Source organism: Nannospalax galili, unplaced genomic scaffold (genome assembly GCF_000622305.1).
Source record: "Nannospalax galili isolate Female #2095 unplaced genomic scaffold, S.galili_v1.0 scaffold384, whole genome shotgun sequence".
Classification (NCBI taxonomy): Eukaryota; Metazoa; Chordata; class Mammalia; order Rodentia; family Spalacidae; genus Nannospalax; species Nannospalax galili.
This window is the reverse complement of record NW_008352648.1, coordinates 179,268-191,086: the sequence shown is the minus strand read 5'-3', so window position 1 is coordinate 191,086 and position 11,819 is coordinate 179,268. Positions and strand designations below refer to the sequence as shown.

The window sequence follows — 11,819 nt, the reverse complement described above, 5'->3', positions numbered from 1 at the left end:
CCTCTGCCTCCCAAGTGCTGGGATTAAAGGCATGCGCCACCACGCCTAGCCTTCCACGTGTTTTTAAGGCAGGGTCTCTCTTGTTTCTGGCACTGTGTTGCATACTTGAAGTCCTGTCTGATTCTGCTGTCTCTGCTTCCCATCTTGCTGTGGGAGTGCTGGGCTCACAGATGTACACCGCTGCATCCCCCTGGGCTTCAGGGATCAGACTCCAGTTATCAGGCTTGTACAGTCATTGTTTTTACCCATCAAGCATCTCAGGGCCCCTTTCTTTAATTTTGTAAGTTTGTTTACTATCATGGAACTTTTGTTTTTGTTTGCTTTATTATTTGAAGGGAAAGTTGAGATTTATTTTTCCCTTTTAATTGAATTTTTGCAAATTTCATACAATATATTTTGATCTTATTTAGATCCCATCCCCTGTCTTCACCCCCCCTTATACCCCCCACCAAATTTCATGTCTTGTTTAATATACATATGCCTCTGTGGAATCTAATTTGTGTCTACAAATGTCCTTCGGGTGGGTCCATCTACTGGAGCCTGATTAACCAAGAGACACACCCTTGAAAAAAACTATCCTCCTCCCAGTTGCCATCGGTTGCCAATAGTTCCTCAGGGTAGCGTTGGGGTTTCTTACCCACTTCTCTACCTCAGTGCTGGGATTTTGTCTGGCTTGAGCTTACATGGGACTTGAGCATGCTGTCACCATTTCTGTGACTTCATATAAGTAACTGACCAGCTACTGGAAAACTGTTTCCTTGTGATCACCCACCACCATGACTCTTACAATCTTTCTGTCCCCTCTTGTGCAATGATCCCTAAGCCTTGGGAGGCTGAAGTTTGATACAGATGTCTATTCAGGGATAAACAGGCTGTAGCCTCTTGTTCTCTGCACATTGTCCCACAAGATTTATAGCTGAGTAAGGTTGATGGTCAATTTTCTCTTCAGGTAGCATGAATAGCACCTTGACAGTGACTATGAAAGCTAGCCAGTAGAGATGAGACTTAAGGCTAGAAACAATCATCCCAAGTGCGGTAACCCAGACCCAGAAAGACAAATGTCACATGTTCTCTCTCATAGCTGAATGTTAGCTTTGAGATTTTAGATATGTATGCTTCAATTTGAAAACCCAGAGAGGTCAGGAAATTAATAAATGACCATGGGAGGGGAGGCCTCCAGGGAGGAGTTATTGAATACAGTGATGTAAAGGAGGAAAGGGGAATAATAGAGTAGGAAGGCTTAAATGGGGTGGGGAACAGGAGGGCAGGGTAGAGGAGGGAGTATAGGGAAGAATGACCAACACCAAAGCCTTTAGAAACAGCCGTATGGAAACCTACCACTATAGAAGCTGCTTAAAATATATACATTTTGGGACATTACCCCTACTAGACACTATAGACTAAGAAAGTAAAAGCCCAATGCCTCTTGACCAGGGGCCCCACAGACCCATAGTACTGGCCATTGCCCCTGCTCTTGGTTCCCCACTAGAACTTCATAATAAGACCCTATTTCTGGATACTACATGCATGAGCTGTAGAACAAACAAGGAGAAATCAAGCTTGTGGTGAGGTAAGGTTCATTAAGAGTTTTCTAATTTTTTAAAATGTGTTATTTTGATTACTTATATGTATGAGTGTGTTGTGTGCATGCATATAAGTGTGCCTGTGTGTGCAATGCTCATAGAGGCCAGAAGGAGGGTGTCAGATCCCCTGGAACTGGAGTTAAGTACTGTTGTTAGCCATTAGCTTCCATGCAGGTACTGGGAACAAAACCCAGGTTCTCTGCAAGAGCAGCTAGTGCTCTTAACTGCTGAGCCATTTCTCCAGCCCTAAAAGAGATCTTTTTTAAAATATGGACTTTAAGCACAAGGATTAAGTGAAAAGAAGAGGTGCTTGAGGAGAGATTAAGACGCCCCAGAGAGCATGCCTGCAGCCTTTTCTAAAAGAGAACTTTTCATTAAACATTGTAGAACTTTTCATTAAAGCTTTTTATACTTTTAGCTGTCTTTGTTTTGTTATCATGGAACTGTCTCTCACTCTCAAGAGCATTGATCTCTTGGGGCTGGAGAAATGCTCAGTAGGTTAAGAGCACTCGCTGCTTTTGCAGACAGCCTGAGTTCAATTCTCAGCACCCACATGGCAGCTAACAAGCATCCATAGCTCAAGTTCCAGGGGAATCCATTGCCCTCTTCTGACTTTTGTGAGCATTGCATGACACGGGTGCACTTACATATATGCAGGCAATACACTCATGCACATGAAATAATAACTATAATAAAATATTAAATAATAGCCAGGTGTGGTGGCACACACCTGTAGTCCCAGCACTTGGGTCTAATTATCATTCATCTATAATGGTTCTCCCTAGGACTGTTTCTACAGACTCTGAAAAACATGGGAAGCTGAATTTGGAATTAAATTTATGTCACTATAAATTTATAGACTGGGTGTGGTGGCACACACCTTTAATCCCAGCACTTGGGAGGCAGGCAGATCTCTTTGAGTTCAAGGCCAGCCTAGTCTACATAGTGAGTTCCAGGACAGCTGGGGCTACAAGGAGACCCTGTTTCAAGAAGACAAAAAATAAAAATAAAATAAATAAATAAATATAATAAGTAATAAAATATTTTTTAAAAGAGCATTGATCTCTTTGGCCATAGCCCCCCCCCCAAAAAAAGTAGCAGACATCCCCACTGGCCATTCTAATTCTGAAAGTGCTACCAGGTACAAAATACCTTAATTCCAAAGCAACACTTCACCCTGAACAGAAAAGTATAAGAAGACATCATACTAGCAGTGCATCGCCAATAAATGACAGTATGCCTTTTTTTCATAAAGTGGAAAGGAGATTATGATGAAGGCATTATTATGTTTACTCATGGGAGAGGAAAGAGTATGTTGATATAAGGAGAAAATGATTAGGATTTTATGGTCAGACAGGTGACTCACTTCTGTGCTTTGTCACTGAGAAGTTTTTGGTGCTGAGAAAGTGCAAGCCAGCTCCAGGTGCTAGTTTCTCTGTGACAGCTGGGCACAAAGAAGGCACTAAATAAATGGTGATACTTGACTGCTACAATCTAATAGAATAATGTGGAAAATCATATAGATGTGTTCATGCTTCACCAAAAATATCTGATTTCTTCCTGTCTCGTTAGATTTTATACATTTCCTGTATTTATGTACCAGACTTTACACTCTTCTGGGATTAAAGGAAATGTACTTGACTCATTTTTAATCACCATCTCAGCCAAAAGGACTGCCCTTGTATGCAGTGGGAAAACAGAGACTCGAGAGTGAATGAATGGTCTTCAGGCTTTTGTAATATATCACTATATTACCATTTGATAAGGCTCTAAACCAATACAAAGATGATGCAAATGAGGAAGAAAAATTCAGCCTTTCAGAAAATAGTACATGAAATAAGGACCAGGTCACAAAAGTGGTCATTTAAAAGTCTGATGAATTCTTTGAGTTCTAAATTTTAAAAAGCATCTGAATTTGGAATGTCTAAAGTGAGTTTTAATTTTGGATTAACAATAATTCTGAGTCATATTTATGATATACAATTCATGGAACACTTTAAAACCAAGCAGTCAGCATAGTGGTATGCACCTGTAATCCCCACATTTGGGGGAGTGGGGATAGAGGCAGGAGGATTGCCAAGAGTGAATACCAGGTCAACCGGGGCTGTATAAGATCTTTTCTAGAAAAAGAAAAATTTGTGAATGAAAAATGGGAATACTAGGCTTGGCGTGGTGTAATATGCCTTTAATCCCAGCCCTCAGGAGGCAGAAGCACAAGTAGGTGGATCTCTATGAGTTCAAGGCCAGCCTGGTCTATGTAGTGAGTCCCAGGCCATCCAGGGCTACATAGTGAGACCCTGTCTCAGAAAAGAAAAGAAAAATGAGGATACTGGAAACATATCTAAAATGAGCACTTTGTATCTTCTTACCTGATTGCTCTTTGTAATGCACTACATAACCAAGCAGATAAATACTGAACAGGTAAGTTGGTACGAAAAAGAAACTCTATACTCAATCACTAAATTTAAGATCTCCAGACTCTTCTTGCCAAGGCATTTCCATATTAATTGGTATGGGGCTCAGTTACTGACTGTTTCAGTTACACAGCCAAGAGTTTCAGGTTCTTTTGCTAAAAATATTCTGACTCGTCAGGCAATTAAAAATATTTGTTATGTCTGGGCAAGTGACCACATAGACTGAATATAAGCAAAACAGCTGAAAAATATCTGCATAATGCTGAGTAAGTCTCATTGAGCCTCAGTGTTTTCATCTAATTAAAATGATGTCTTTAATACAGGTTCCCAGTCTCTATTCCACAATTGGGAAATAAGACAAAAGTGGAAAACACTGTGAAACCCGAAAGTGTTTTGTACATTTTACATCTGGACTATTTGGCAACAAAACCAACTGTAAACAAACATGGAACCTCTGATCTTTCAGTGCTTACATCCATCCATCACACTCGCCCTTCTATTTACTGACATTTTGCAGCTTGAAGATTAATTGCATTGGAAAATGTCCAAAAGAGTTAAAGATATTCCTCTTGGTAACAGTGAAAAGAAGAAGAAGAGGAAACATTTGTCTTTATCAATAGCTCAGAAAGTGGAATTATTGCAGAAGCTTGATGCTGGTGTGACTGTGAGGTGTCTCACTGAAGAGTATGGTGTGGGAACCACCACCATATATGACTTAAAGAAACAGAAAGACAAGCTGCTTAAATTTTACAGTGACAGTGATAACCATGAACTAATGAAAAACAGAAAAACATTGCATAGGGCCAAAAATGAAGATCTGGATCGTGTATTGATTGAATGGATTCAGCAGCGGAGAAGTAAAGATATGCCACTGACTAGTTTGTTGGTCATGAAACAAGCTAGAATATACCATGAAGAACTGAACATTGAAAGTGAGTGTGAATATTCAGAAGGCTGGCTACAAAAATTTAAAAAGCGACATGGAATTAAGTATCTTAAAATGTGTAGTGGGAAAGCTTCTACTGATTGTGAAACAGCCGAAAATTACATTGATGAATTTGCTAAGATCATATCTGATGAAAACCTCAGTCCTGAACAAATTTACAATGCTGATGAAACAGCCCTTTACTGGTGCTATGTTCCTAGAAAAACCTTAACCATGGCCAATGAAAGAGCACCAACAGATTTCAGGGATGCCAAACAGAGGTTAACTGTTCTTGGGTGTGCTAATGCTGCAGGCACACATAAAATAAAATTGGCCGTGATTGGGCAAAGTCTACATCCAAGTTATTTAAAAGATGTGAGCAGTTTACCTGTGCATTACTATGCAAATAAGAAAGCAACAGTAACAAGAGCAATCTTTTCTGACTGGTTCAATAAACACTTTGTGCCAGCAGCACGAATTCATTGCAAGAAGGCTGGACTAGGAGGAAATTGCAAAATCTTACTGTTCCTAGACAGCTGTTCTGCACATCCTCCTCCAGAACTTCTTGTGAAAAGTAATGTTTTCAGCATTTACCTCCCCCACAATGTGACGTCCTTGATACAACCTTGTAACCAAGGAATTTTACGTTCCCTAAAGAGCAAGTATAAACACTTTTTTTTGAACAGTATGCTTGCTTCAGTTAACAGAGGCCTAAAAATCCAGGACTTCCTTAAAGAGTTTAGTCTTAAGGATGCCATCTATGCAGTTGCTAATGCTTGGAATGATGTTGATAAGTCAACATTAACAAAGGCTTGGCACAGGCTTTGGGCTACAATGATGTTTGAAAATGACCTCACTGATGAAGATTTTGAAGGCTTTAGAGACTCTAATGAAAAGATGATGATATCAAAGCTCATTACTTATGCCAAAAGTTTATCAGCCGAAAGTGTTAATAAATTAGAAGAAGCTGACATTGAAGAAATGCTGAACATCGACAATGATGCGCCCGTTGTGCATCCTCTGTATGAGGGAGAGATTGCTGAGATAGGCCTATATACAGATCACCATGAAGACAGCAGCAGTAATGATGATGGCATTGTGAGCACAGGGGAAAAGATACCTACAGACCAAATGATAAAAATGTGTGACCAGTTAATAGCTGGCCTTAAACAATGTGCACTTATCAGCGAGCAAGAGATCATGGCACTTTATTCAATTAAAGAGAAACTGCTTAGACAGAAACCTGTGTTAAGAAAACAAATGACACTGGGGAAAGTATTTTAGAAGACTCTGTAACACCTCCTTAGCACTGAGAATGTACTTCTGTCCCATGGAATGTCCAGCTCCAACCTAAACTCATAGACAATGGTAACGGTTGTGTAACTTCTCCAAGATTCTTGAGCAACCAGAAATGCTGGACATTTGTTGCATGTATGCATTATGTTATATATTTCATCAGTATATAAATTTTTCTGTAAATTTCCTTTAACTTTTGAAGATTTTAAGGGTTTTTCAAAAACAGCAAAAAAGATTGAAGAGTATATGATCTATATTTACCCTGTTTCATTTACCAATAGATTTAACAACAAATTTCACTTACTGGTAAATTTATTTATGTAAATAAACTAAAATTACTTATGGTCTTTATTCTGCTCAGTGTGAATTTTTGCACACTTCTTGCAAAAATATCAGTGTTTCATTACAAGTTAGTCTGGTACCCATTTTAGAATTTTACAAAATAGTTTATGTGCTATATTCTGAAAAAGTCTATGTTAGAATTTTCCTTGATGCAATAGTACCCAAGATAAACAGTTTAAAGGACTGAAGATTTGGGGGCTGGAGAGATGGCTCAGCGGTTAAGAGCACTAACTGCTCTTGAAGAGGACCCAGGTTCAATTCCCAGCACCCACACGGCAGCTACGAACCATCCTTAACTGCAGTTCCAGGGTAATCCAAGCCATCTTCTTACTTCCACGGCATTGCACAGCACAGGTGCACTCACATAATGCAATGCACTCATACACATAAAATCAAAATAACGAAATTTTTTTTTTAAAAAAAGCATTGAAGATTTAGGTTCACAGTTTCAGAGATTGTAGTCCATAGCTCATTCCCTTGTTTGGGAGATTTGGGTAAGGCCAATCATCATGATGGAAGGACATGGTAGAGGAGAGCTCCTCAGCCTCATGAGGGACACAGACAGGAAGAGACTCAGAAAAATATACTCTTCAAAGATAACCTCAGTGGCCTACTTCCTCCAATCAGACCCCACTTTCTAATAACCCGTTCAGTATTAAATTATCAGTGGATGAACCCATTGATGAAGGTAGTTTCCTCATAATCTAATTAACCCTCAATGATTGGATCCACCAGCTAGGAACTAAGCCTTCAGCACTTAAACCTTTGGGGGACACCTCACGCACAAACCATAGTAAATGACAGTTTCTAAATTTCAAAGACTTCCAAACCCATCTGTTCTTAGAAGTTTATTTAGTAGATTATGAACATGCTGTATTTATCACAGCCAGGGCACTATGATGCACACCTGTATATATAGTACTCTAGATAATGCAAGAGGATTATGAATTTGAGGCTGAACTGAGCTACATAGTGAGACTCTGCCTCAAAAAGAAAAAAATTTAAGATGTTATTTATTTTTATTTTGTGTGTATGGATGTTTTGCGTGCATATATGTAAGTGTACCACATGTATGTAATCCCTGCAGAGGCCAGAAGTGGGTGTCAGATCCTCTGGGGCTGGCATTAAGGACAGTTGTTAGTGGCCATGTGGGTGCTGGGAACCTCACCCCCTGGAAACCTAATCCCTGTCCTCTATAAGCCCTGCCCCTTCTCCCCTCAGGCAGGCCTCTATCTCTGGATCCACCACCCTCTGCCTCCCAAGTGCCAGGACTGAAGGAGTGCAGCACCATGCCCAGCTGAAAAAAAGAAAAATTTTAAATACTTAGGTTAGAAATTTATTTTGAAGACCCAGTGAAGAGGGCTGGAGACATAGCTCAGTGATAGAGTACTGCCAAGCATGTGCAAGACCTTGGGTTCTGTCCCCACTACTGAAAAAAATAAATAAAATTACTGTTATTTGATTACCCCACTCTTAAAATGCAATAAAAGACCTTTCAAACACTGAAGTTAGTAACTCAACCCAATGTAAATAATAAGGAACACTCTAAATTTATCAACTATGTGCCGATGATTGTATACACTTGATTATATCCTAAATCTTTTCTGAGAGATGAAAGCAGCTCTAAAATTGGAAATAGAAAATGTTATACCACATCGAGTTACAATGCATGTTAATAGTATGGCTGCCTCTCCGTTAGCCTTATTTTACTCATCAACATAGTTATCTGTCTCCTAACCATTCCCTCAGCTCCATCTGCCACAAGCACTACATCAACAACTTGATCTCCCTGTGATCATTAATTCTTTAAATTTTTTAATTTTTGTTTTCCACATACATTTTGTGTGTGTGTGCACACGCGTGTGTGCATGCGTGTGTGTGTGTGTGTGTGTGTGTGTATTTTGCATGCTCATCTGCCACGGTGTACCTGTGGAGGTCAAAGGACTGCTTTCAGGAGTCAGTTCTCTCTCCACCATTTGGATCCAAGAGATCAAACTCAAGTTATCAGTCTTGCTGACAATCACTCTTACCCATGGAGCCATCTTGCCAGCCCCTGATCATTGATTCTTAACCTTCTTAGAATACTTAGAACATAGCTAAATAATCAGAACATGGCATTCTGTTTTTAAAATGTGAATTAGCCTAGTGAATGCGAATTGATTCCCTGTAGCCTGTTTTGATTTCTTTGTAGAATTTATTCACTTAAAATACAAAATTTCCCAGGTATTGTGGTACACACCTTTAACCTCAGCACTTGGAAGGCAGAGGCAGGCAGATCTCTGTGAATTTGAGACCAGCCTGGTTCCAGGCCAGCTAGGGCTGCAGGGAGACCCTGTCTCAAACATAAAATTCATTTTTGCATTATAAAAGGCATGTATAGAAATGATAGAAAAATGGAAAATATGATTTTTGGCTTTTGAGATGGTTGGGCAGGGGTTAGGACATAGGGTCTTACTCTATTGCCAAGGTTGGCCTTGAACTCATAGCAGCCTTCCTGCCTCACACTCCCAGATGAGCCTTCCTTGTCTAATTGTTGTCACTACTCCCGCATTAAAATTGCTCCTTTTATTTCCTGTTAGCTCATGTCCTAGCTTTCCTCCAGTTACTCTCAAGGTGTATAAACCTATCATGTGAACTCATACACAACCTGACTGCTAATTGACTCCCATTCTCCACTCAGCACTGTTCTTCATTTGGGGTAAGCTAAAATTATTCATGAAGAGGCATGATAAGGAAGGAAGAGAAAATTCCAGTTGGCAGGGATACAGAAGCAACTCTGCCTTGGTAAGTAGGGATGTGGAGGGTGTTCTTGTGGCTATAGTATTATCTTTTCCAATTTCTTAAATCAGCCATTGAGCCAGGTGCCAACTGGTAGGAATGCCTGAAGTGACTGTGCTGCCCTAGAAATCTGAGTTGGGCAAAGGTTGACACCATGTACTACTGATATCTAGCCAGAGTAAACAACTGGCCTCTAATTGATACCAAACTTTGTATCAGCATCATTTATCATGTTATATCAAGGTTTTTCCATTTTTTTTACAAAATTCTAATGATATATGATGCTCCCTTTCCTCCTCCAAATAATATGTTGCTCATAAGCTGTTCACATCTTTTCCTAAAGTTAAATGTCATCTACACTGAGAATTCTGATTGAGGGTAAAGTGCAAGTTTGAAAATTTGGAGCCATTTTGTAGTTCGGTCAGTAATTTTTGTTGTTAATATCTGCAATTGGTACAGAAAAGACACTATTTACCCTCATGTGGGCCTCTCATTTTTTTCCTACTGAACTTTGGTTCAGGAATGTTGTTTCTACTGTTAGTTTCATATAGAGGTGGTCTCACAAATTCATACCCTTATTCTGCATTATGTTGCTTCAGACATAGACAGGACCCCTTTTCCTTGACAACATGCACACACTGGTCATTTATTGGTACATCAGTCGCAGAGTACTTTGACATAAACCACATACTCTGCACATGCTGTCTTAAAAGCTCCAGTTGAAATAAACCCATTAAGAGGAACCCAACAGAGAGAAAGAGACACACACACACAGAGAAACAAAGACAAAGACACAGAGAGAGATGCATATATATGTATGGATATATATACATTCCCACTGAGAGCCTAGAAGCAAGGATTCCATAGTATTAATAACACTAGTATCCAGATTTGGTTTCTAGCTACCATTCTCCCATAAAGTAAACCAGGAATCCTTAATGGAGTGATTAATCCCAAGCAAACACTGAAAGAATAAACTAAATCCTGGGGGTTCAGTATAAGGGGTGGAGGGGGTTGCTAGTCAGAGGTAAATAAGAGCCAATATAATGGCTCAAACTGAAACAATTTGAACAACAGAATAATGATCCTGGGCTGGTAAATAGTTTGCTACGCAAGCCTGAGGGACCTGATTTCAATCCCCAGAACCACAGAAAGGTGGAACTGACTCTACAAAGTTGTCCTTTGACTGCCACATGTGTGCCATGGGATGTGCCTGCCCACATGTACCTCTCTCTCTCTCTCTCTCTCTCTCTCTCTCTCTCTCTCTCTCAACACACACACACACACACACACTAACGATAATAAATTTTTAAAAATTTAGATGGTGGTCATATTGGTTTAGTATTGGTTTGCAATACTTTGGCAAATAGCCATCCCTGAGACTTAGAGTTAAAAATAAATAGGGGCTGGAGAGATGACTCAATGGTTAAAAGCACTTGCTACTCTTACAGAGGACCCAGGTTTGGTTCCCAGCACCCATATCACAGCTCACTACCACCTGTATCCGCAATTCCAGCTGATCCAACACCTGCCTCCAAAGGCACCAGGCACATGTGTTGCAATACATACATGCAGGGAAACATTCATACACATAAAAATAAATATGTTTTAAAGCATGAAAATATATCTAGTTTTTAAACAAATAATGGGTTAAATATAGCAGAGACACAGCTGTTAGAGTAGAATTCCAATTAATAAATATAGTGTAGAAAGAAATAGAAAGTCATCATTAAGCAAATACCATAGTAGTCAAAAACACACATCAGTGGGATGCAGAAATTTCTGCTTTTTTTTTTTTTTGTGAAACACCCTTAGGATCTGGCTAAAGTATAGCTCAGTGGTAGACTGTATTTAGTGAGTACAAGGGCCTGGGTTAGAACCCTAGCAACAACAAAGAAAAGCCCTGAAGCAAGAAAATGCCACATTTCCTGTTTACAAAGGGCATGATGAGCAGAATATGGAGAATGTCAATATTTATTTCAATAAATTTTCCTGCCACAAAATTGTATGTGTTCCAAAGCCCCATAATAAGAAGCACAGCTAGGATTCAGAAACTGTCCGCCTTCACACTAGATAAATAGAAATTCACATGAAGCTCAAGCTCCAGTTGTTGCATGGCAGGTGCCCCTGGGCTGGGGAGAGCAACAGCTGAAGATTCTAGCCCTGTGGCCAGTCTGGTTGAGATCACAAGTGGGTGAGATCCAGGGAGTTCTCACCTCCAGCAAGACAGCTTGTTATCATACACTGGGTAAATGCGGTGCATCCCAATAACAAAACCCAAGTTATTCTGATCTTGGAATGTCCACATGATTTATGCTCATGTGGGATGTGCTTGCCAGAAACAGTAATAAATGCATTGTATAAGAATGAAGCAAAATGGGGCTGGAGAGATGGCTCAGCAGTTAAGAACACTGGCTATTCTTGCAGAAGACCTGGGTTCGAATCCCAGCACCTACATGGCAGCTAACAACTGTCCATAAC

The 11,819-nt window shown here is 39.8% G+C and overlaps 1 protein-coding gene across 4 annotated transcripts in view; it reads left to right on the top strand.

The window, feature by feature from the left end:
- The window catches only part of LOC103747252 (tigger transposable element-derived protein 2-like), a 19,022-nt gene extending 12,595 nt beyond the window's left edge, over positions 1-6,427 (top strand). For all 4 annotated transcript variants that reach the window (XM_029554331.1, XM_029554333.1, XM_029554329.1 and 1 more), the window contains one exon: positions 4,321-6,427. In XM_029554331.1, coding sequence (XP_029410191.1) covers positions 4,539-6,206 — 1,668 coding nt within the window. In that variant the 5' untranslated portion in view covers positions 4,321-4,538 and the 3' untranslated portion in view covers positions 6,207-6,427. The remainder of the gene's footprint in view (positions 1-4,320) is intronic.
- The last annotated feature ends 5,392 nt before the right edge of the window (positions 6,428-11,819 follow it).